Source organism: Anolis sagrei, chromosome 1 (assembly GCF_037176765.1).
Source record: "Anolis sagrei isolate rAnoSag1 chromosome 1, rAnoSag1.mat, whole genome shotgun sequence".
NCBI lineage: Eukaryota > Metazoa > Chordata > Lepidosauria > Squamata > Dactyloidae > Anolis > Anolis sagrei.
Window position 1 is genome coordinate 89,951,579 of NC_090021.1, and position 24,018 is coordinate 89,975,596.

The 24,018-nt window shown below is 39.0% G+C and overlaps 2 protein-coding genes across 4 annotated transcripts; both read left to right on the forward strand.

Annotated features, from left to right (window-relative positions):
• The first annotated feature begins 1,963 nt into the window (after positions 1-1,963).
• Positions 1,964-9,655, forward strand: LOC132760901 (amine sulfotransferase-like). Its single transcript, XM_060753219.2, has 7 exons — positions 1,964-2,124; positions 3,936-4,085; positions 4,836-5,044; positions 6,612-6,738; positions 7,116-7,210; positions 7,373-7,553; positions 7,685-9,655. Exons 2-7 carry the CDS (start codon positions 3,944-3,946, stop codon positions 7,807-7,809), a joined length of 879 nt encoding a protein of 292 aa, XP_060609202.2. The 5' UTR covers positions 1,964-2,124; positions 3,936-3,943; the 3' UTR covers positions 7,810-9,655.
• Positions 9,656-13,162: 3,507 nt separating this feature from the next.
• Positions 13,163-23,781, forward strand: LOC132760902 (amine sulfotransferase-like). 3 transcript variants are annotated; one of them, XM_067467012.1, is made up of 8 exons: positions 13,603-13,788; positions 14,406-14,454; positions 14,610-14,801; positions 16,801-17,009; positions 19,086-19,212; positions 20,834-20,928; positions 21,998-22,178; positions 23,623-23,781. In XM_067467012.1, the coding sequence occupies exons 3-8, from the start codon at positions 14,660-14,662 to the stop codon at positions 23,745-23,747; spliced, it is 879 nt and encodes a 292-aa protein (XP_067323113.1). In that variant the 5' UTR covers positions 13,603-13,788; positions 14,406-14,454; positions 14,610-14,659; the 3' UTR covers positions 23,748-23,781. The 3 variants fall into 3 exon arrangements, with proteins under 3 accessions (XP_060609203.2, XP_067323113.1, XP_067323109.1); XM_060753220.2 differs by lacking the exons at positions 13,603-13,788; positions 14,406-14,454 and adding an exon at positions 13,163-13,585; XM_067467008.1 differs by having other exon boundaries at positions 13,603-14,454.
• Positions 23,782-24,018: the final 237 nt, after the last annotated feature.

Genomic DNA, 24,018 nt, shown 5'->3' on the forward strand with positions numbered 1-24,018 from the left:
GATGGAAAATAACACATCCCTGTTTGAAACTTCACCCCACCTTGAATGGGTCACTGGGAGTCACTGCTGTCCGAGACTATTGCCATCATGTCATCATGGAGGAGGTGAAGGATGTTCACAAATATATCAGGATATACAATTTTCAAGATAATTGTCCAGAGAGTATTACAATTCATGGTGTCAAAGGCCTTTGCAAGGTTGATGAATGCCATGTACAAAGGTTGGTTTCATTTCCTACATTTCCTTCAGTTGATGTCAAACTAGGGATTCCATGCCATTTGCAATAAGAAGAGAGTCACTCTTACTTCTTGCTGATCACATGGATTCCCTTTTATAACTTGGCAGATGCCACCACAATCACTAAGTGCTCACAGGGAGTTCTATGGCTGGTAGGAAATTACAGCAGAGACACAGAGGATAAGTGGATAGCACAATGTGTATGATATAGGTTCAGGCCAGCCAGATTGGCTGGACACCAAAGCAGTAATGTAGATTTGGCTTAGTGTGTGTGGCCACCATCATGGTTGATCCAGGGCTATTATGGAGCATAATACTCTATATTGGCCCCAGATTACTTGGCTGCTAAAGATGTGGCCTAAGGTTGTATTCACACTGCAGAATTGTAGCAGTTTGATGCCACATTTGACACCATAGCCAAATGCTATGGGATTCTGGGATTTGTTCTTCTCTGAAAGAGTACTCAGGTGCCACAACAAACTTTTATTTGACATGTACACTCCAATTAACAACCAAAAAGACATACATTCAAAAATAAACAGAAAGAAGAAAGGCATGAAAAGCAGAAAAAAGAGAAAGACAGCTAGACGGATAGAGAGATAGACAGATAAATAAGAAATGCATCAAATAATATTCACAAGAATCTGAGACCCCAATCTTGACTATAATGCAGTTTAATTTTTGCATTTTGATTACTCACAGATTTGATTTCTATGCTCTCTCTCTAGGGATTTCTAGGCTCTCTGAGGAGGTTGACTTTAGAGTCACCACGAAGGATTTAAAGATTTCTAGAGATGTATATTCCCTCCTTTCTGTGAAGGGGAAAATAATAAGGAACACCCACACAGACTGGCCAGGAGTGGTAATACTCCAGCGCATCTACAGGGACAGTCTCTATCCCACTGCAGTGACAGGACTGACTGGATCGTCCAGTTGCATTGAATACTTTTTGGCCTTTGTCATCTTTTGACATTTTCAGAGAGTTCCTGGCTGTTACCAGAATTTTGCAGATGTTGGCAAAGGTGCCTATGTGATCTGGAGAAATACCTTTCTGGGGCAGTTAAAAGAAAGAGAATATTCAGAATCAGTTCCATGAAATGAAAATGGATTTCCACTGAAAACCTTGTAATGCTGTACAATTATAGCACTATGTTTCTACCACAGCTGCATCCCATGGGGGAAAGAAGAAGAAGATCCCCCTCCTTACCCCTTTTCCACACTCCTTTCCCCAGATTGCCTGGATGTCCAGCAACAGCCAGGAGCTCTCTGGATTTCCATGGGAAGTGCCACAGCAACAAAGAACCAAACAAAAAAAGAAGTAAATTCCATTCCATTTTCCTACACCACAAGGTGCAAGGAAAATGAAATGACAAAGGGATTATGTGTGACAGTTTGAAGTAACTGGTATTACCCTGCTGTGGGGGCTGAAATGTACAAGAATGACTTCTGGCCCATTTCAGGATTTGAGGCCCATTCAGAAACCTCCATGCAGCAGATTTAGAAAACCTTACAAAAATATAACATGTTACATCCTTTTTGTCTATTTAGTTTGAAGGAGTAATAAATCGAATATATGACCAATTCATTGACTGAGCATTTTATTGACCTGAATTACACTTTGGCTTTTCCAACTTATCTGGAACTCAGCAGTGTTTGTATATAGCAGCTTATGTAATGATGGAGCAGCTCCTGAAATGATTTACCAGAGTCCAACCCCCCATTTAAATTTTGTGATGCAGCAAAGTAATTTAACAGTATATTCTTAGGGAATATACATTTCCTAAGAATAGACAGTTAAATAGTTGCTTTCTTAGAAGGTTAGAAGATTAGCCTTGATAGTTAAATTGAAATAGTCCTTTGCTGACTCCAGCAAACAAAATTGAGGAGGTAAGTGATATTTAAATAGCTGTTTGTGTTAGCTTACTAAACAAGCAAACAAAAAAATACAAGTCAAAGTTTTGTGGATATTGTGTTATTGTTGTTGTTGTTGTTGTTACTACTGCTGCTGTTGTTATTGTTGTTATCAAATTCTTCTCTCAAACTGGAACTAGAAGTAAGAAAATTTGTATCATTTGAAATGCTCTTTTTTCCTTGCTGGTGTCAGAAAAAATGTACCACGAGCTTCTTTGAGGTAAAGCAGGATATGACTGTCAGAGAAAGAGAGAAACTACAAGTGTTTACATTTTACAACACAGGTAGAGACTGTCAACATGTGTGTACAAAGACCATTGTTCTGAACATTGGCCCTTCATTATTCATATTAATATTAAAGATGTAGAAACTATATGCGAGAGAAAGTACATACTTGATTGTTCATTTCCTGATGAAAAACTTATTTCTTGCTAGTTAAAAATGTTGAGATGAATAATAGAGAATGAGATTTTTAACAGATTGTTATCCTACTATTCAAACACCTCGATGTGCTATAGGAGATGAATCTGGGCAAAAATACACATTTTTTCCCCACAAAAAGAGTCTTTTTCTGCCAAAACCTTTTTTGCACAGAAAAACATATATATTTCTGCACAGAATAATCTCCCCCGAACACATGGATGTTAAAGAATATGAGTCTACTATTGCCATCACGGTTTCAACTTATGTATCAAACAAAAACCCTATTATGAAAAAAAGTCAAAATGTTCACTACCAGCCTTTACTTTGGGTGCATCTATATTATAGAATGAAGGAAATTTGATACCACTAACTTCCATGGCTCAATTTTATGGAATCGTTCCTGCTAGGGAACCGATGGACTGGTAATGGTTATCACTGTGCTGTTTTGCCACCTCAATGTCCACATGTAACAAAATTTGAACATTTTTCTATTCCCTGGTTGAAAGTGTTATTTCCTGTTTAATTGTGCAGTAACTTACTTTGAAAGTAGTTGTTCTCCTCCTGAAATTTCATTTTGGTGGCTGCCACAAACTATGTTTGAATTAATTGAGACTCTATGAGATATTAATTGAAAAACTATAGCAACATGTGCTGCAGGATGTCCCACTAAAATAAAGTTTTTGTAGTTTAATAAACCTTTCCCATGTTTTATGATAGAATGAATTAGGAAATGGTATTTATAACCCAGAACCAAAAATCACGTGACATAGTCTAATTTATTACCAACATAAATCTATTAATAGGGAGTCAAAATCAGCAAGTTTTAGAACTTTGCAGAGTTTTGAGCAATTCAATAGATTTTTGGATTCTGAACTAGGCATGTCCTTACCTTCTCTCTACCTTGATTTTTGGGTATTTTTAAATAGTTTTTATTGATTTTATATATTTTACAACAAAAAACCAGTGAAAGGTGTGTGTTAGCGAAATTGCTGAAAGAGTAGTGAGAAGTGAGAGTAGGAGTAAGAAGGGGCGAAGGTAAAAAGAGGGAGGGAAAAGAAAAAGGGAGAGAGAGAAAAAAAAAGGAAAAGCAAAAGGAGGCTTCCACCCGTGTATAGGAGAAAAGCAACTTCTCCCCCCACCCAAAGTCCCTTCATGCCCGAGGTTCGACTTCCCAATATCTTCTGAGAATATCTCACAAGTAAAAAAAAGATGATTTTTGTTTTTTTTCGATAATTGAAGAATGACTGGATTTCATGAAAATTTAGATTAAAAAACATTTTTATATATTGCTTTGTTTCTGATTTTTATTCTTTGCAACTAGTTGGAAGAACTGATGTTGTTTTTCTGTGTTGTCCTGTCAACAGCACAAGCAATGGAGCCATCAGACAAGTACTTGTTAAAACACAAAGGGTGTTATTTTGTTCAAGAAGCAATTACACCAGAATATATTGATTCACTGGAAAATTTTGAAATCAGAGACAGTGACATATTTCTGATCACTTTTCCAAAATCAGGTAAGACTGGAAATATTTTCTTCAATAAAGAAACTGCTGTTTTGTGGATATTTTTTTAATGATTTTATATAAAAGATGAACAGAGTATTTGAATTGAATAATTTGTGCATTTGGGTAAGGAAGGATGTATAGGACAGAAGGGTATTGTGAGGAAGAAAATAACAGTCAAAACATTTATGGAAAAAGATTTCATCATGGAGTATATATGAATTAATAGCATTTTTATGGAACTGCAATTGGCAGGCCTTCCATTTAAGTAGACTCCTTACGAGTAGAAGACAATACCATGATAAATGAACAAACAGAGATCCGGGAAACAAATCTAGGGAAGTATTAGAAGAATATGATGATCCACAAAAAGATGCAACTGAAGAAATAACAAAAGGAATCAGAGATACATTTAGAAATATGACGTGTAAACTTATTGTATCTGAGAGTCACCAGAGGAAAAAAAGTATAAAGCTTGCAGGATATATTCTGTGCATTTTTGGTTGCCCCGATAAAGGAACTGCTGTTTTGTGGATTTTGAATGTTACTGTGTTTTGGTGTATGGGCAACGCTGCTATCTCTGGATATTTTTTTCTGGTTTTAAGGATATTTTAGCATTAGCTATAATAGAAGAAACTTAAAGAAGTGGGAATCAAGCTTTACAATACGTTCCCTGAGAAATAGATACAAACATTTCCTTGAAAGTAAAAGGCACCCTGATGCTCAGCAATTAATTATACCAGTTGGTTCATATTCACACAGGAACCATATGGACACAAAATATTTTGAGCTTGATTCTTCATGAAGGTCATCGAAATGGAACTGAAGACATGGATCTGTTAGACAGAGTTCCATGGCTGGAGTACAATGTCCGCAATATAGATTATGTTAATCGCCCATCACCTCGTCTCTTTGCTACCCATCTGCCCTACTATTTAGCACCAAAAGGGTTAAAAATGAAAAGAGGAAAGGTAAGGGCTTTATCATTTCATTCATTTAATTTGTAACATAACAGGGATGAGACCTTGTTGTAAAGAATCTATATAGTAAAAGTTCCTGACATACATACTCCCAAAGCTGCTTTGAGTCTCCTTGTGCAGAGAAAAAGTGCGGTATAAATAAACATAATAATACTGGTAATAATAATAATAAGTTGTGATGGGACAATAGCAAAATGCTCAAGAGAGCATGCTTTATTATTTTTAATCAATCGGCTGGCAAGAGGTGCAGGAAAAGCATCCACCCTGAGCTGGGCAAGTCCTATACTACCCTGCGATCCCCAAGTACCTTAATGGGATTCACCATACCTTATCAATGCCTATAAGACACTGATGCCTTTGATTCTGGTCCCTTCTGCACAGATATATAAAATCCACATGAACTGCTTTGAACTGGATTATATAGCAGTGTAGACTAAGATAATCCAGTTCAAATCAGGTAATATGGATTTTCTTCTTTGATAACCTGGATTATCTGGCAGTGTAGAAGGGGCCTTGGAACCCCTTCCTAGGCTTGCCAAATTATTTTGCTCCATTTAAGTTACTGTTCCTCTTCCTCAGCAGTGTTTATAACTCACTGGCTCTTTATCATATACATAAGGTTAGTCATGCAGGAGGGAAATGTGATAGAATGAGATGTCACAATTGCTAGGACCATGATTAACTACTTTAAAGAGATGTAAAATTAGTCTGAAATCAGATGATAATAATGTTGTATCCCAGAGCAGGAACACTTCTGTCCTTAAACACCTCACCAGTATAGTAAAATCAGATAGCAATTTATTGAAGGATATATGTAAGCAAAGCAATAAGAATGATAAAAACAGTATAGTCCAAAACAGTATTTCCCAAAGGATACAAATAATCAATGAAAAATGCAAAATCCAAAAGACCAAGACAGCATAGAGATCCAATGCCCAAAACAGAAATCTGGCAAAACTTGAAACATGAAACTAGAAATCCACTTGGAAACAAGACCGTCATGAAAATCCAACCTTGATGAGACTGACCTAAAATCCTTTCCTCATTTCATATAAAGCTTTTCCTGTCCCATGAACTGAAAGGAAAGCATTCTGTTTGCCCATGCAACCAGATAAGAATTTCTTATATCTCTTTTCTAGCAGATGGACTGACCTTTGGAAATCTTGAGAACTTTGTCTTAGTTCACAAAAGTCTTGTTTTCTATCTTAAAACTCATTAAATTCTGCATCCAACAAATCACCCTCAGAAGACAGTTTCTCAGAGAAAGACTGCTATGGACCTCTCCCAGGAATTTGACTGTAGGAATCTACGGGAGAAGCACTCCATTCATGAGAGACCTTGGGCCTCTCAGCAAGACCTGGACTTAACTCAGGACCAGAAAAACCCTCACCCCCATTGACATCAGTCACAGGCCCAGGAAAACCATCATCCCCACTGATATCAGACACAATCACAGGCTGAACTACAACACAGAAAAATCCAATTTGAGATAAAATCCCATTAGTAGGCAAATTGCTGGGCGATTTTACCTCAATTTTTTAAACTATTTATCCTGCAGGTTATTTATGTGATCAGAAACCCAAAAGATGTCTTGGTATCTTACTATCATTTCTCCAAAGTTTCTGTCAAACTTGAAGAAGTGGAAGACTTTGAAATTATTATGGAGAGGTTTCTGGCTGGTAAAGGTAAGCTTACATAACTTTAAAAGAGAAAGTTATTTTGTTTTTTTTATATTTATACATCTTGACAAAAAATTGTAATATGGAGTTGGGAATAACTCACAATGCCACACATTTTGAACACAGATACTCCAGGTTATCAAAGCAAGAAATCAAAATCATCTGATTTGAACTGGATTATCTTAGGCCTCCTCTACTAATTAAATGATCCTTTCCACATATATCTGGAGTTCAAATTCTGTTTTTTTGAAATTAAAAGCCACATTGTTCTTCATATATTTGTGTGTGGTGAGACCATTACAAATATATCACATAAAGCACAACAATTTGTGATGCCAAAATATGTGTTTAAGTATTCTAACATGTATTATGTCTCTTACAAGTGGTAGGTAATTTATGGCTAGATCATGTAGAAGGCTGGTCTTCTCAGAGGGACAACTTGAATATTCTCTTCCTTATGTATGAAGAAATGAAGAAGGTAAGGCATAGCTTTCCCACTTGGTGGTCAAAAGTCATGCAAAACAGCCCAAATTTGTCAGGAAGTTCAGAGCTGAGAGAGGAGACAGGGGATGTTAAAGATGAGTGAAAGCTTATGTGGATATTAAATACCAATAGATTAAAACCAAATGTCGCATTTTAGAATCTGAGAAGCTCTGTATTGAAAATATGTAACTTCCTGGGGAGAAAACTAACTGAAGAGGAGTTGGATGATGTTGTGGACAAGGCTTCATTTGACAAAATGAGTGCAGATAGTAGAACCAATTACAGCACCACACCTCCTGATGTCCTAGATTTCAGCAAAGGATGCTTTCTGCGCAAAGGTAAATCAGTTGACAAAGAGGCAATGAGGTGGAGATTGTGTAGTGCCACATCAATCATAATCAGTTCTCCACATTAAGAATTATGGTTTTGATTCCCATTCATCTCCCTTTCTCTCTGATTTCTGCATCAGGTACTATTGGAGACTGGAAAAACATGATGACAGTTGCACAGAGTGAAAGGTTTGACAGTGTTTTTAAGGAACGGATGGAAAAGTTGCCCTTCAAGTTCTGCTGGGATATCAGTGATGAATTATGATGGACACACCTGCCTCTTTTGCATTGCAGAATTTAGGAAATTGCAAAGCACAAAAGATAATTGCATAAGGGATTGTGTATCAGTTACGAAATGTGAATTGGAAAAAATCCTATAAAAATGGAAATGAAAGGATTTTCTTCCCAACTAATAATGAGAACCCAATGCCAAATTAAAATAGCCACGGATTAAATTAATTATTATTTTTATTTGGTGGTCAGTGTATTGTATGAAAATTACATGGAAGATGTGCATTATGAATTCTATATCATTTTGAAAATGTAAGTTGGATGAGACAGTATAACTGTTGCAAGACAGATCCCTTAAAGCGCCAGACCAGTATTTAGTAAAAGTAAAGTTTATTAGTTCACAACAAAGAGAATCCTAAAACAAACCTAAAAGGCTCAAAACACTTATTCTTCAGTGTGAAACACAGTATTACACACAGTTAACCCAAATAACAGGACCTGGAAAATAACCCAGATTAAACAGGAATATTATCCGGTTTAAACTTAAAGCTATGCAATCAGCAGGGAAAAAAGCACTCCAATCCACAGCAGGACGTCAGTGAGTACAAAGGGTCGAACAGAAAAGCCGGAGTCGTCTACCGAAGACAGTCCAAACGTGGCGTAGTCGTGGTGGTGAATCCAATCTGGGTCGAAGAGGGAGAAGGCAACAAACACGGTAATCCAGTCCAGGTCATACACAGAGCTAAAACGAAGAACGGCAGTGCAGCAGGTCCACAGAAGTCTTCCCAAACACGTCTTCCCAAACAGCTCTCAAGGACACACGAATACCCATCAACACCTTGCTAACTGCAAGGAACCCCATCTCCCAACCCCACTTTCATTCACAAATCATCCTCAGAACTGTAACCAGCCAACACCCTGTTACCAGCTGAAACCCCTTACCCAAATTCCTCCTCAGAACTGGAATCAGACAATGCACCACCAGATCTCCTTTCAGCTGAAGGCCTTTGCTGATCCCTCCAATCTTTCCATCTGTTATCCAGACCCATAACTCCCCAAGACTCAGCCAGATCCCCACTGTGCCAACCAGAGAACCCCATTTAACGTGTCGCTACTTGTGGGCTCTTCACAGACATTCTGAACCTCCCACACTTTAGTCCAATCCATTTCTCCATCCTCTGAACTTGCCATACCACTCTCCTCAGTCTCAGACCTATTATTCCCCGTGAAGCCCTCAAATGATTCATCATTACTGGATTCCATAAGTATTTCCCGGATCCGCTTTCTCTGTTGCTCCTCATCGGAGTCTTGCTCACGAGTAGTCTTTCTTCCCCTCCTAATACTCCCAGTAGTATCACTACTCGAAGACTCCATCACAACAATAACAAAGCAAAATGTTTCATTTATCAGTAATGGTGAGCCAACACCAGCTTAAAATGAGAGGATTATGCCATGTATAACACTCTTAAAATAATCCTTTTTGTAGCACCCTAATTCTGAAATACAAAATGTGTGCAGGCTGATCCAATTTATTAAAACATACACATTCAGGTTATCCCATGCATTTCAGCAGTGTAAATACCCACAGCTACTTCCTATGCAGAATCTGTAATGGGTATCTCGACAGCCATCCCACACAGAAGTGATCCTATTTTGCAAGCTAAGTTCTGCTGCTTGATTCATTCTTATAACTTCTTAAGGGTGATCTAGCTACTATCTTCCTGTCATAGTTTTGCCTTTGCAGAAGGAATTGCCAAGTGGAAAATAAAGTCAGGAGGCATCTGAATTGAGGGGGAGATGGTGAAGCATGGAAAAGCACAGACAGCAGGACACAAAGAGTTAATAGATAACAGCAAGTGATCTCAGATGGAATGGTGAAGAGGGGACCATGGGGCACACTTGAAAAGACAAGAAGCCAAGCATGGATGGGTGGGAGATTCGAGCTAGATGAGAATGGCTGGAGGTACAAAAAGGAGGAATTGATGACACTGTGTCTGCTGATACAGAGGTAACGAGTTGGCTAAGACATTCAGACCTTGCAGACATAGGGTTTATTTTGGAGAAAGATAAATAATAGGAGCCTTGATGGGTAATGAACTTTTTCCAACAAGGAAGTGTTTCTATCATAAGAAGCAAGGGAACTGATTACACACTAATGGTTTTATATTGGTTTACTTATGTTATGTATATCTTACAGCAACTGAAAGGGGGATAGGTTTCACCTGCATATGCCTGTATCATTACTGATTTAGTAGAAACATGTTCACCCAATAAAGCACTTGTTACCCACTCTGGTAAAGTCTGTGCCTTCGTGAACTATGTGAGCCAGGAGATTCAATGTTCCTTTATATGGAAGAGGGAAAAACTGCAACATTCTCTAATTCACCAACCCACAGTCTAATATAATGTAGCTTGTTCTGTGGTAACTGAGACTATTTCTGTACATTAAACACTGAGCTAGGGCATGATCTTCAGTCTTTCTGCAAAATGCCATAGGATCTATTAAGACAGTATAAGCTGCTCATGTAGCACACCAAAAGGAAGTTATCCAGTTAACATGTAACACTAATTACTATCTGACACTTGACAGAGAGTCCGCTCCAGGAAGGTTGTACATTTCTCCCTGACACAGAACACCCCATTAAGCGCCTGTGTAAATCATTTTATCAAATGGCTCAAAGTCCAAAGTGGTTGAACAGGCATTAGATAAAACATTGAACAGATATCACCCTTGGTTCAGTTTGAGCCTGACTCTGCAAAATCTCACAATCATTATGGCCATACTAAAGGTCATGTGTTGAAGTATGCAAAAGTAATTGAGGATGGCATTACTCTTCAACTACATCATTTTGGTAGGGAGGATCCTGATTACCCCTCTGTTATCTGACATTTCAAGATGCTTTTAAAATGTCACAGTTTCTTTTGCTTCAATTACTGTAGAGTGATAGTGTCAATGATTCTGATGGGGATGATGGGATTCAGATTCAGAGTCAGATGCAAAGCAAGGATGTTCCTGTGTTAGACGAAGAAGACCAGGAACAAGGGGCAGAAGTTCAATTATTTCCCATAGCGGTTGACACTGGGGAAAGTGAAACTACTGAGAGTGAGAGCCAGGTGTCCAATGCAGGAAGGGAAAGGGAGGATAGTTCTCAGCCAGCTAACGAAGGATTTGACTTTGATGGGGCTGGTGGTTTAGATCAAACGGATCAGTTGGAATTCAAAGTGTGAAGGAGTGACAGGATTGCTGGTAGGCGAGAGAGGGAGGCCCGGGGCCATAGTAACGCCTTCATGTTGTCCAAAGAGTATTAAACAGACTGTTTGAATGTGCCTCAGTGTCAAAGCAACTTCATGCTTCAGTCAAGAGACTTTGGGATTTATCTTGCAGCTTTTCATGTTCATGTTTCAGGACTTTGTCATGTTCTCATGGGACTTTGCCTTGCCTGTGTTTTCATGGATCTTGTTTGCCTATGTTACCTTGGATTGATCTTTTAAAATATACTTTTGCTTTTTGAACTTTTTGTCTTTTATTTTAATAAAACTACAAAGACAATTGCTGTTGTGTTCTTTGGTGTCCTAAGCAAGATGGTTCCTACTCTGAGGTGCGACAGTTTGCTTTGACACTCCACAAAATCCTTGCTGACGCCAGTCACCATGAATCCAGCGGATGTGCAGCAGATGCAGCAGTTGCAACAGCAGTTGGAGCAACAGGTGCAAGTGCTCCAGGCACAAGTCGCTGCCTTGAACCCCAGACCCAAGACCCCGATAGCCATGCCGGCCAAGTTCTCTGAGGACACCCAGCGGGTGAAAGACTTCATGGGACAATGTGATGCTTACATTGAGGTGAGAGGAGCAGATTTTCCCAATGAAGCAGTGAAAGTGGGTTTCATCTACAGCCTGCTGGAAGGGCCCAGGCTGTCTTATTTATTTATTTATTTATTTATTTATTTATTTATTTATTATTTAAACTTATATGCCGCCACTCCCCTGGGGTTTGGAGCGGCTTACAAGAATAGCTAAAATCTAACAAAATTTAAAAGCAGTTTAAAACAATTTAAAAACAACAGTATCAAACATTAAAAGCCTGTCAAAACAGGTATGTCTTACATGCCCTGCGGAAAGCTGGTAAGTCCCGCAAGGCACGGATTTCAGGTGGCAGAATATTCCAGAGTGATGGTGCCACTGCTGTGAAGGCTCTGCGTCTGGTTGTGGTTAGACGCAAGGTCTTGACACTGGGGATTTCCAATAGATCTTGGTCCTCAGAACGGAGGGATCTCTGGGGTTGGTAGGGGGTGAGGCGGTCCCTTAGATACATCGGCCCCAGACCATGCAAGGCCTTAAAAGTGAGTACCATCACTTTGAAAGTGATCCGGTGCTCAATTGGTAACCAGTGCAGCTGTAGTAAGATTGGTGTTATGTGGCATCTCATCGGAATTCCCGCAAGAAGCAGAGCAGCTGCATTTTGTACCAACTTGAGCTTCCGGATCACTGACAGAGGAAGGCCAATGTAGAGGGCGTTACAGTAGTCCAGTCTTGAGATGACCGTGGCCTGGATCACCGTAGCTAGGTCGTCCCTGGACAGGTAGGGGGCCAGCCGTCTAGCCTGCCGCAGATGAAAGAAGGCGGTTCTGCTAACGGCAGAGACCTGGGCCTCCATCATCAGCAGAGGGTCCAAAAGGACTGCCAGACTCTTTACCAATGATAATGGGCGTAGTGCCTTGCCATCTAGGGTAGGCAGCTGGATGTCCCCACTGCCCGGTCGACCCAGCCATAGGATCTCCATCTTTGCTGGATTCACCCTCAACCTGCTGGCACACAGCCATCCAGTAACGGCCTCGAGGCACTGATGGAAACAGTCTTGTGCTATGGCGTTGCATAGGCCAAGGCTCCCGTACTGGCTTCCGCCAAAGGATTTATGGATCATTTGCTGGAAACTTGGGGAGGGAGGCAAGTGGCCAAGGAGTCCGCAGACCGCAGGCTGTGGGCTCTGTCACACAAGGAGGGTCGGCTGGCCCAATACATTTCGGAGTTCCGTGTTTTGGTGCAGGAATTCGCTTGGAATGATGCTGCACTCCTGAGCCAGTTCAGGATGGGACTTAGTAGGGAAATGCAGCTGGAGATGACCTGAGCAGCTGTCCCAGCCACCTTGGAGGAGTTAATTAAGCTATGCATCTGATTTTCCTCCTGCCCCTCTTCACTTTTCTGACCTCCTGCCTCTCTTCTATGTGTCAGAAGAGCTCTGACACCTCTCTAATGGAGGCCGGGTATGTTCTTTTACTTTAAAAAGGCTTTTTGGGGGTGGGGAGGGGTATAGAGTGTCCGGGTGTTCTCCCAGAAAATTCCAGGAGGGATGGGGGCCCAGGAACATGTGCGTTTTTAAAACATGAATGTTTCTGGGTTAAAAGGCTGTCTGGAAGTGTGCTGGGATATCTGAGTTCACACTGCCATATATTCCAGTTCAAAGGAGATAATATGGAATTTTATTCAGCTATATGGAAGGGGCCTTAGTGTTTGATTTGACCTGAATTACACTAACCCTTGTCTTTTTCTACTCACATGTTCATTCTTGGCAGAAAACAGGAACTCAACAGCAACTTATGTAATCATGGAGTAGCTCATGTAATGATTTACTACGGTTTGCTCTTTCATTTAAATATCAGGATGCAATAAAATGATTTATACTTCCTAAAATTATACTGGTAAATTGTTGGCTTGTTGGAAAGTGACAAGATCAGATCAGTCTTGATAGTTAAGCTGAAAGAGTCCAAGCAACAGAATTATTTGCTGATTTTAGCGGAAAAAATATTAAGGAGGTAAGTATTGTTTGATAATAGCTATTTATATTAGTTTACTTAACAAATATACAAAATGCAAGTCAAAGTTTTGTGGAAATGCTGCTGCTGCTGTTATTGTGATTGATGTTGAAGAAGTCCCAATTTGAGATTACTAATATGTGTACAATTTTCTTTAGTTCTTTTGATTCTAGGAAGGGGTGAAGCTGGTGTATCAGCCAAAGGTGATAATACACTTTTTTGACCATAACATCTATCTGGGTTATCATTTGGATAGACAGACCTAAGCTGAAAATACATTATTTCAGGTGGAGTGTAACCCCATCCAGAATTAGTCCCCTGAGTCGCCTGCGGGTTGAGAAGGGCGATATATAAATATAGCAAACAAATAAATAAATAGTTGACAAGCCTCCAACCTGTTAACTCCATTACCATTTGTTCCCATTCTCTTTCTATGCTCCACTCAGTATCTTTATGCCATAAATTCTGCCATTCTCACCCCATATTCTTAGAATTGGGTGTGTGTGTGTAAACAAGACAATGACCCTATTGTAGTTGTGACTAGCTGTCAGATATGACCTTATTTTTTTAATCATTTGTAACAATTGGGCCATGTCCTAAAACATTTAACAAAACGGTGCTCAGAATACTTTTAATAAGGCTTGTCATAATATATTATGAATATAAATCTATTGGTAGGAAGTCTGCAGATTTTAGAACTTAACTATGTGTTGATCAATTCATAAAGCCTGAGCTGCACATACCCCATTTTCTGATGCTAGTTGGTTGTTTTTCATTCTATCCAACTAGCTGGAAGAATCATTGTTATTTTTTCTCATAGCACTGGCAATGGAGCCATCAAACATGTACCCATTGAAGCAGATAGGAAGGTATTTTACCTAATATTTGGTGACATCTGAATACATGCTCTCCCTTTCTCCCCTCCCCCCATGATGTTATTAATTTCTGGAAAAAATGAGAAACTGAATGGATTCATGGACAATTTTCTGATATTACTTTGTTGTTTTTCATTCCACCCAACTAGTTCGAAAAACTATCGACATTTTTTATATTGTCCTGTGAGCAGCACTAACCATGGAGCCATCAAGCAAGTTCATTTTTAAATACAAGCAAAGCTATTTTCCCCAAAATTTGATCACACCAGAATATCTTGATTCACTGGAGGATTTTGAAATCAGAGACAGTGATGTATTTTTGATCACATTTCCAAAATCAGGTAGGACTGAAAATATTTTACTCAGAGTAGATAAGGGGAGAAAGAATAATAGTTATAGTGATACATAGTCAGTTTTGTCTGCATAATATTAAGTTGCTAACCTATTAACATACTAACAGAAAAAAGTGAATTTTTAGATTTCTCTTGTACTAATTAAAATCAGATAAAGACTTCAAGTAAATTATAACAACGAGAAGAGAAGAATAGCAAAGAACAACACGAGGTAATACAAGAAGAAAGACAAGGGCCCCTTCTGCACTGCCATATAAAATCCAGATTATCTACTTTGAACTGGATTATATGGCAGTCTGGCAATGTGGACTCATATAAACCAGTTCAAAAGCAGATAATGTGGATTATCTGCTTTGATAATCTGAATTATATGACAGTGTAGATCCAGCCTAGGTTAAAAGCTACTTGACAATAACACTCCTTTCTTTGTTACAGACGGCATGTGGAACTTTTAATACTTCGAGTAATGTTTGTAAGTGTAATAGAGATGAAAAATTGATGTAAGAATTACAACTCAATGTCTAGTTTACTGTCCCCTCAACTCCTCTCCATTCCTCTACACCACATTACATATTGGTAAAGATTTAAATTACTAACAATAACTCCATTATCCCCTTTATATATTTTTTTCTTTTTCCTTTTCTTTTACACTTGACTTTTCCACTTTCTTTCTCTGTGTCTGTGTAAAAAAATGTAAATGTTTAATAAAAAAGTAAAAAAAAATATTTTAAATGAAAACTGAATAGTGTGAAGTTTAAATTCACACCAACATGCTGAGGTGACAAGGGGATGTACAAGGATAGAGGGTATTGTGATGAAGGAGATGACAGAGAAAACGCTGATGGGGAAAAGATTCTTAAGGTGCACCCAGAGAGACCCGAAAACTGGGACCTGTCCAAATGATGCCTCTGAATTAATTTGGAACAAACCAGGGTTGCCCTGATTTGATCTGAATTTATTTGATACCCCATTAGATCTGGGCCTCCCTGAAAGGACTGGGTTTCATAGGGTATTGGGCCTATGGGGATTCACCTCCGGGTAGTCCTGAGACTACCTGAGGGTGAACCCCCATTGCTTCTCACACTTTTTGGGTTCCTGGAACTCAAAGGTGTGGGATAGTGCCCACTCTCTCCCCCCAAAACCCAAAATAACCCCTAAAAATAAAATAAATCTTACCTGGCCACCATTATGTTCCTCCTCATTCCAGGAGGGCATGAGGAAATGACATGCCAGGAGACTGGTGGGGGGGGGGGAGGAGGGGGATTTCACTTGTACATGCCAGGAGAACTCTGGCAACCAGAGTTTAGTGGGCCTTCTGGGGAGGAGGTTACGTGTCCCAGTGTTCTACTGGGAAGTCCCAATAGAACATCTGGACACCCACCCCAGAGAGTGCAAGCTTTCTGGGGTGAGTGTAGATAGGCCCCCAGAACATCTGCATTTTTTAAACGTGGATGCTCTTGGGACAACAGCCTATCTGGAAAGGTCCCCATCTCACCACGACCCCCAATTCTCCCCGATCAATGGTGGCCAGTGACAGTCAGCAGTTCTCCAGAGCCCTCCAGTCATCTGCTGTGGCGATGGGCATGGCATGGGCTTGGTCCATCCACTTTTCTCTTTACTGTTGAGCACTGGGAAGAAGGGGTGGCAGTGCCAGTCCATGTAGTTAAAAAACCACTTTACAGAGGAGCATGTCAGCTGTTTAGACTGTATCCAAAGTGCAAGGCTGATCTGGAGTTTCAGCATTACCCAACTTTTCTTAATACAAGGCTAAACTGGTTCATGTGTTAAGGTTGGAAGTCTTTGAATGTCATTTGGACATCCAGGAGCAACTTTTGGTCCACTTTGGATTTTAGGATTGGTGTAGGATTGGTCCTTACCATATGTTCCCTGAGAAACAGATATTATATTTTCCTTTATGTTACCTTGAAAGTAAAATGTACCTTGATGGTTAGGAATGAATTATATCAGTCCATTCACATTCACACAGGAACCATATGGACACAGAATATTTTAAGCTTAATTCTTCATGAAGGTCATCGAAATGGGACTGAACATGTAGACCTGTTAGACAGAGTTCCATGGCTGGAGTACAACATCCGCAAAATGGATTATGTTAATCGCCCATCACCTCGTTACTTTTCCAGCCATCTGCCCTACTATTTAGTACCAAAGGGATTAAAAAATGGAAAAGGAAAGGTAAGAAGTTCTAGTGCTATCATTTCTTTCACTTAATTTGTTGTCCTAATAAGATAGGAGGCCTTACTCTAAAAGAAGAATTTAAAAATGAGATACAAATTTCTTTTGTGAAGAAGCATCTCTAGCAAAGGAGGGCATACTGTTCAGTCACTGGAAGAAAGCGCTTCTGCACATACCAACATTGCAGCAATATATTTTTTTCTACTGTAAGAGTAACCAATGTATTCTTGCTGCCCTCAAAGTTTTTGAGGCTAGGATTGGTTCTCTGTTACTGTATGACTGCTATGCACTGAGATGGATCACACCATGCTTGAAACCTTTACATAGATGAGAGCCATCAAATTCTGGCAGCATATTCATTTTAAAGCACACCCCAATAGCTATATTCACTCTCTGTTATCAGATAATTTTATTTCAGAATTTTATTCTTTGATTCTCAGAAAGATAGAAGCAATTGGCCTGTCTATGGAAACACTCTTAAGCTTACAAATGTGGAAATCAATCAAGAGCAGACTTTTGGATTTTGACTTTCATAATCTGACTCTTGCAGCAAAGACAACTTGTTCCCCTACCACATCATTAATTCCATGCAAGCGTGGAGTTATGGCAACTTATTTTCACATTTTGATTAATCCCACCCAGAGGAGAGCTTTGGCAAATGCAAGATGTAATGTGTTGCCATCAGCTCTTTTGGATAGGAGATATAAAAATGTGGAACGTTCCAAAAGGGTTTATTTTTGTGACTTGGTCTCTGATGAAGCACTTCACTATTCTCTGTTTGCTTGCCCCAAATATGATAATGTATAGATGAAATACTAGAATTCCATTTTTTCAAAGTGTTCCCAATGCAAGGGTGTTATAAAATTCCATATTTTCTAAAGAGCTCTGATGCATTCTTTTGTGAGACTGCTGCAAATTTTATTTCTGAAATTAGTATCTTTTAAGTATGTTTTCCTTTTTTAGCTGTGACTTTGTGTTGTATATACTTGTGCTGTGATTTCACTGTTGTATGCCAATAAGGCCCTGTGTGTGTGTGTATCATTTTCCATGGTAAAAGTTCCTGACAAACATGCTGCAAAAATTAAGATGGGGTGTCTGTTCCTCTTCCACAGCAAGTGGAATATTATAACCCCAGCTTGCATGGTTAGAGAAATTACAGATTTTATGGGATCAGGTAACAGTTGCTTTATTGGGAGAGCGCACTTCTCTTGATCCATTAAAAGTGCAAGTAATTCAATTACTTTTTAAGCTGTTGGAATACATAAATTAGAAAGAAACAGTAATATAAAGGAGCACTGAATGGTGCTAGAATATAATTAATTCCCCAGTTTCTTATTAGAAGAACTCATGGAGGCTCCTGTTATTTATATTTCTCAAAGATAAATCCCATGGCTGAGTGTCTTCAGCCAACTCTTTCACTTTGTTCCTAGTAGTTCTCCACACCTACTTCCCCAGTTGTTCCCCTATCTCACTTCTCCCTCACAGCTGTGTATGGCATCCTGTCTTTTCAAACCCCCTCTTCAAGACACATCTGACCTTAACCCTTTTTCCCCCAACTGTGCCCTTCCATCCTCCATTAGTTTTCCTTCTTTTCAGGAGCCACCACCTTTGTTTGCCCCTGGATAATTCCCCTCTCTAAGGGCAGCTCTGTTACATGAAGCAGTTGGAAAATGTACAAGAAAAATGCTTTATTCATAATCTGTCTGTTGAAATACTTTGATGTAATTCATACCAGATGTTGGTTCCAAAGCCCATTCATAGATAGCTGTTGTTGCTGTTTTTCTTAATAAATAAATAAATCTGAAGTTACATTATGTATTCAGGAGTAAGTTCTCCTCTGCATCACATAATAAACCAACACAAACATATGAATGGAATAATTAGATCACAAATTTATTGACTACAGTGGCTGACAGGGATGGCACATGCATAGTTCTTGATCTAGGCACTGACCAACTTGCCTATTGATCAATGAGCTCTACCTACCAGTTGGATTCTGGCATTCTTGGGATGAGAGATTGAAACATTTTACTTCACAAGATTTTTAATATCATTTTAATATAATTTCTTCTGCAGATTATTTATGTGGCCAGAAACCCAAAGGATGTCTTGGTCTCCTACTTTCATTTTTCGAAAGTTTCTCTCCATACTGAAGATGTGGAAGACTTTGAAATTATTCTGAATAATTTTCTAGCTGGCAAAGGTAAGCTGTGACAGATTTAAAATAAGGAGTTATATTGTCTCTTAAACAGCTTGACCAAAAAATTGAAACGTGAGGTAAGGAATAATTTCATAATGGCACACATTCTGAGCACAAAAAATAAGTAGAGGACAACTTGTCAAGCAGAGGAAGAAAAATTGAAGTTAGATTTATTTATCATGGAATGGAACAAGAGAAAGAAGGGCAGCTATGGGAATAACACAGAGATCCAAAACAATTGACCATAATTTCATGGCATCCTGTCCTAGAGATGTAATAAAGAGACTATTCCCAGACCTTCTAGTTCATTATGTCCAAAATAAAGTTTGGAATATTCCTCATTATATTTCTGGTTCATTATTTATCGATTAACTAGGTTCACATACTTTCTGTATTATGTGAAAATGAAAGATACTGCACACTTGTATACATCCCTTGTTATAGCATCATAGCTCATAAATGTATTTTGGCATGGAAGGTGCTTGAGATAATGGTGATGGCCCAGGTTTAGGTCCTCTTAGAAATATCCAGGGTCAGTAGATCCATCTAGTTCATTGAATTTATATAAGGGATTTATTTTGAACCAAATGGTTCTACATTAGTTGAGACAAAATAGAAAATGTAGGCCTAAATTTCTACTCTAGCTTTAACCTGGATTGAAGCTAGACTAGTTTGGGGATGGAACACCTCTTCATCGGCCTAATGAATAACTTTTATTTGGAAAGAGATTGCTACGGTTGCTCAGCTTCTTGGTGGGTTTACATATAATTGATGACAGAAACCAACTGGATGTCAATGCATATTGGCAGTTTAGATACATTTTATGATTGTGTGGTTGTTTACTTGTGGCACTAGTTATAAAAAATAGCACTGAGATTACTAAACTGAGGTGACAGTACTTTCCGCATATCATGAAATGGCATTATTCATTACAAAAAGCAATGATGATTACTAAAGTGGGAAGCAATAGGGACAGAAACATACTTCGTTATGGGTGGATAAACTCAGTTAAGGAAATTTGCCAGACCTTAGCAGAGATGTCAGTAAGAGGGGGTCTTGGAGGTCTAGGAGCTAGGAATTTTTGTGATCTCAAAGGGATTTTACTTCCTCTTAAGAAGCAGGCAGGGCCATGGTCTGGTGATTGCATCCTAGAGATTTGAGTGGAGCCCCAAATGACTACAGTGAAATGATGTAACTTCACCAAATTTCACTTTGGAAACAGTTACGGCCATTCCTGGGTAAAATTAACTTAGGCAAGGTGACCTATGCATTTGTAATCATACATCTTGATTACTGCGGTGCATTCTGTGTGGGAATGTGTGTGTGTGTGTTTGTGTGTGATTCAGAAGCTTGTACCATGAAATTCTGTAAAAGGCCTAAATAATTGTGCATAGCAATACCGTACACCATATTCTGTTTCACTGGGCTGGTTCAGCAGCTTAGTCAACATAATGTTCTGTGTATCATTCTTAGTCTATAGGTGGAAAGGACCAGCCCCTGTACAGAATTGAAGCATTCAGTCCAGATGTCTGAGGCCAAAACTGCAAATGCAACTTTGCAGCACACAGTGAAGCAATCTGTGATTGTTTTGAACTATTCTAACATTTATTCTGTCTCTTACAAGTGGTAGGTGATTTTTGGCTGGACCATGTAGAAGGGTGGTCTGCTCAGAGGGACCACTTGAATATTCTCTTCCTTATGTATGAAGAAATGAAGAAGGTAAGGCTCAGCTTTCCTACTTGGTGTTAAAAAGTCATGCAGACCTGCTCAAATTTGTCAGGGACACAACAGGATGTTCAAGATGAATGAGAGCTTGTATGGATACAAAATAACAACAGATGAAAAACCTAGTATCATAGATGTCTCCCTTTCCCCACCAGTTCCCTCCTTGTCCAAGGAACCTTCCTTTTGAGATAAATTAACAATTTGTATATATTTCATGGTTTAATTGTTGGAAATAACAACCTTCAAGCCTTCTCTACCAATCTGTCTATGATCTTGTTGCTTACTGTTTCCTGTATGTGTGTTCTAGTGTGCAGCTTCCTTTACTCAATGGTTTCTAAAAAGTTTAAAAAAGGGGCTGCAGACCACATGCTCTTTTTCTTTTCTTCTTCTCTCTCCTTCTTTTGACTATGTGACCTGTTGATAGCTATTTTTGTTACAAGGGAAATGCCCTGGCCAATTGGCACAGGGAACCATCTCAAAGATATTTGAAACTGGACAAATCAATTTTTGTACCTGTATATACTGAGTACATTAAAGTTGTGAGTAAACCAAATATGCTATTTCCATCAAAGTGTACTTCATTTTTATCTCTTCAGTGCAGGATATGAAACAAGTTGTTTTATGGGAGAGTATTTTGGGCACCTAATACAAAAACATTTCTAAAACTCTGCTTTTTGTGCATTTGACAAAATTCTGTTTTCCTGACAGATCTGAGATTGCAGGTTATTCAGTCTAACAACTAAAACCATTGTCAAGCATAATTATATTTGGAGATTCTGCTGTAAAGTAGGATTGTGCATTTCGGCTGAACCTCAATCCATTTCTGCTAGCCAATTTTTGGGAGATCCCAGGATCTGTTTTTATGCGCCTCCCAAAAATGGTCAGGTAGCCAAATGGCCATTTTCAGTCCACATCTGAAAAATGTGTCTGGATCCAGCCTATTGATGGCAATTGCCGGGGGGTGGGGGGATCTTTTTATTTCTTATCAAACTGTTAATATTGCCTAGTATTACCTGTAACATTAGTAGGCATGGTGGCATTTCTAAACCATATCTTATTTTAGGATCTGAGAGGCTGTGTGATAAAAATATGCAACTTCCTAGGAAAGAGACTGACTGAAGAGGAGATAGATGATGTTGTGGATAAGGCTTCATTTAGCAAAATGAGTGAGGATCGTAGAGCGAATTATACCACTGCACCCTCTGACATCCTAGATTTCAGCAAAGGACGCTTTCTGCGCAAAGGTAAGTCAGTGGCCAATGAAGGCAGTGTTGGAATTCACACATCCTGCATGAGCTTGTAGTTCTCATCAAGGGCTAAGATGGGCAAGTGAGTTAGTTGAGAGAGAAAAATCCCTTCCCCATTAGCCTCTTTGTCTGTCCATCTTGCTTTCTCTCCTCCTACCACCTTTCTCGTTAGACTGATACATCTCAAGGACACAACTCCTTTTCTGAGCACATGGCAAACCCAAGAGTCCTCCATTTTTGTTCTGTTCCTGTGAGCATGGAAAGAGAAAAGATGTCTCTAGAGAGAGAGATAGTTAGATAGGTAGGCCATAACTTTCCTATATAGAAACCTAGATCTTTCAATAAAGACTTTTTGTCATTTTAAAAGCCTGACTCTGCTCCTGATTTGCTGAAACTCATTTGCTCTACTGCTATGCTCAAGAAGCTTCTGATCACCTAAAACTGCTGGTACTGCTGTTGTTGTTGCTTTACTATTTTTGAATGCTTTTTCCTTTTTAAAATTATCACAGACCTGACATATTCTCCTCTGATTTAGCTACATTTAAAAAAGTTTGTGCTTTTCCGGGTTTGGATAAACATCCTTCATTATGCTGAATTATATAGCTTTATGGTTTCATTTCTATGGATTTACATGAGAAATGATCAGCTTCACTAAGTCTGGAAGTCAATTTTCTGCCCCAGAACCTTCCAGGGGCTCCACGAAGTGCCAAAATACCAAAATAAACAAGCAGCAAGCAGGGGTTGAAGGCTGCTTTTGGCTTTGAGGGGAAAGAGCATTTTTAAAAACTTGTTAAACAGTGCCAGGCAGCTCTAAAATTTGTTTGAATTGAACTGACATTTCAGAAGGCTTCCAGAAGTAAACATTCACTCTCCTCCTTTCAAACTGAAAGATAGGCTGGAGAATATGAACACTCCACTAAATTTGTTTGCTATTCTGTATCTTCAAGTTATTTTTGGCTTATGGCAACACAAAGGCAAACTTATCATGGGGATTTTCTAGGACTGAGAGTGTATGACTTACCCAAGGTTACCCAGTGTGTTTACATGGCCAAGCAAAGAACCAAAGTGGTAGACCAAAGTGGTAGACCAAAACTGAAATGCTTACACTACATGCAGAGATTTAATATCTGAACAACACAAGAATCCTAACAAAATAATAATAATAATACATTTTGGGCTCTGTGTATTTTGTATGAGCAATTCTCATTTTCAAACACTTTGGAAAATCCCAGAAACTCCTGCTATAGTCCTCAGTAAGTTTGTATTTCTAGTTGATTTCACAAGAAATGTGGGGCAAGAGATTGTGGTAAGGTAGTGGCATACCAAATAGCATCAGTTCCCCATGGTAAGGATGATGGCATTTGACCATACACCATTTCATGTATGGACATCAGATGCTAACTGTCATTTTTCAACAATTTCTTTCTGACTTCTGCACCAGGTACTATTGGAGACTGGAAAAATACAATGACGGTTGCACAGAGTGAAAGGTTTGACAGTGTTTTCAAGGAACGGATGGAAAAGCTGCCCTTCAAGTTCTGCTGGGATATCAAAGATGAATTATGAATAAGGATCAATAAACCTCTACAGATTTTAAAAATTTTGGTTAAGCAAAACTTGTTTTAAAATGAGTATGCAAATTTTCTTAGGTCAGGCAGGCTTGATTTCAATAGAATTTTCATAATGTCCAGATTCTGAATGCTTTTCTGAAATACACATTTTTTATAGAGAACAGACTGGATGAGGACTTTTGTAGGGAGACATGGGAGAATTTTAAATCCTCTATTTTGTGTCATGTATTCCTTCCCGTACAAAATTTTGTATTTTCCTTTGGCCA

Bases quoted from the DNA above. Each gene is read 5' to 3' on its own strand.
- LOC132760902 (XM_060753220.2), top strand. From the start codon at position 14,660: ATGGAGCCATCAAGCAAGTTCATTTTTAAATACAAGCAAAGCTATTTT. The intron at 20,929-21,997 runs GTAAGGCTCAGC...ATCTTATTTTAG, and splicing joins TGTATGAAGAAATGAAGAAG to GATCTGAGAGGCTGTGTGAT. The intron at 22,179-23,622 runs GTAAGTCAGTGG...CTTCTGCACCAG, and splicing joins AGGACGCTTTCTGCGCAAAG to GTACTATTGGAGACTGGAAA.
- LOC132760901 (XM_060753219.2), top strand. From the start codon at position 3,944: ATGGAGCCATCAGACAAGTACTTGTTAAAACACAAAGGGTGTTATTTT. The intron at 6,739-7,115 runs GTAAGCTTACAT...GTCTCTTACAAG, and splicing joins GAGGTTTCTGGCTGGTAAAG to TGGTAGGTAATTTATGGCTA. The intron at 7,554-7,684 runs GTAAATCAGTTG...TTTCTGCATCAG, and splicing joins AGGATGCTTTCTGCGCAAAG to GTACTATTGGAGACTGGAAA.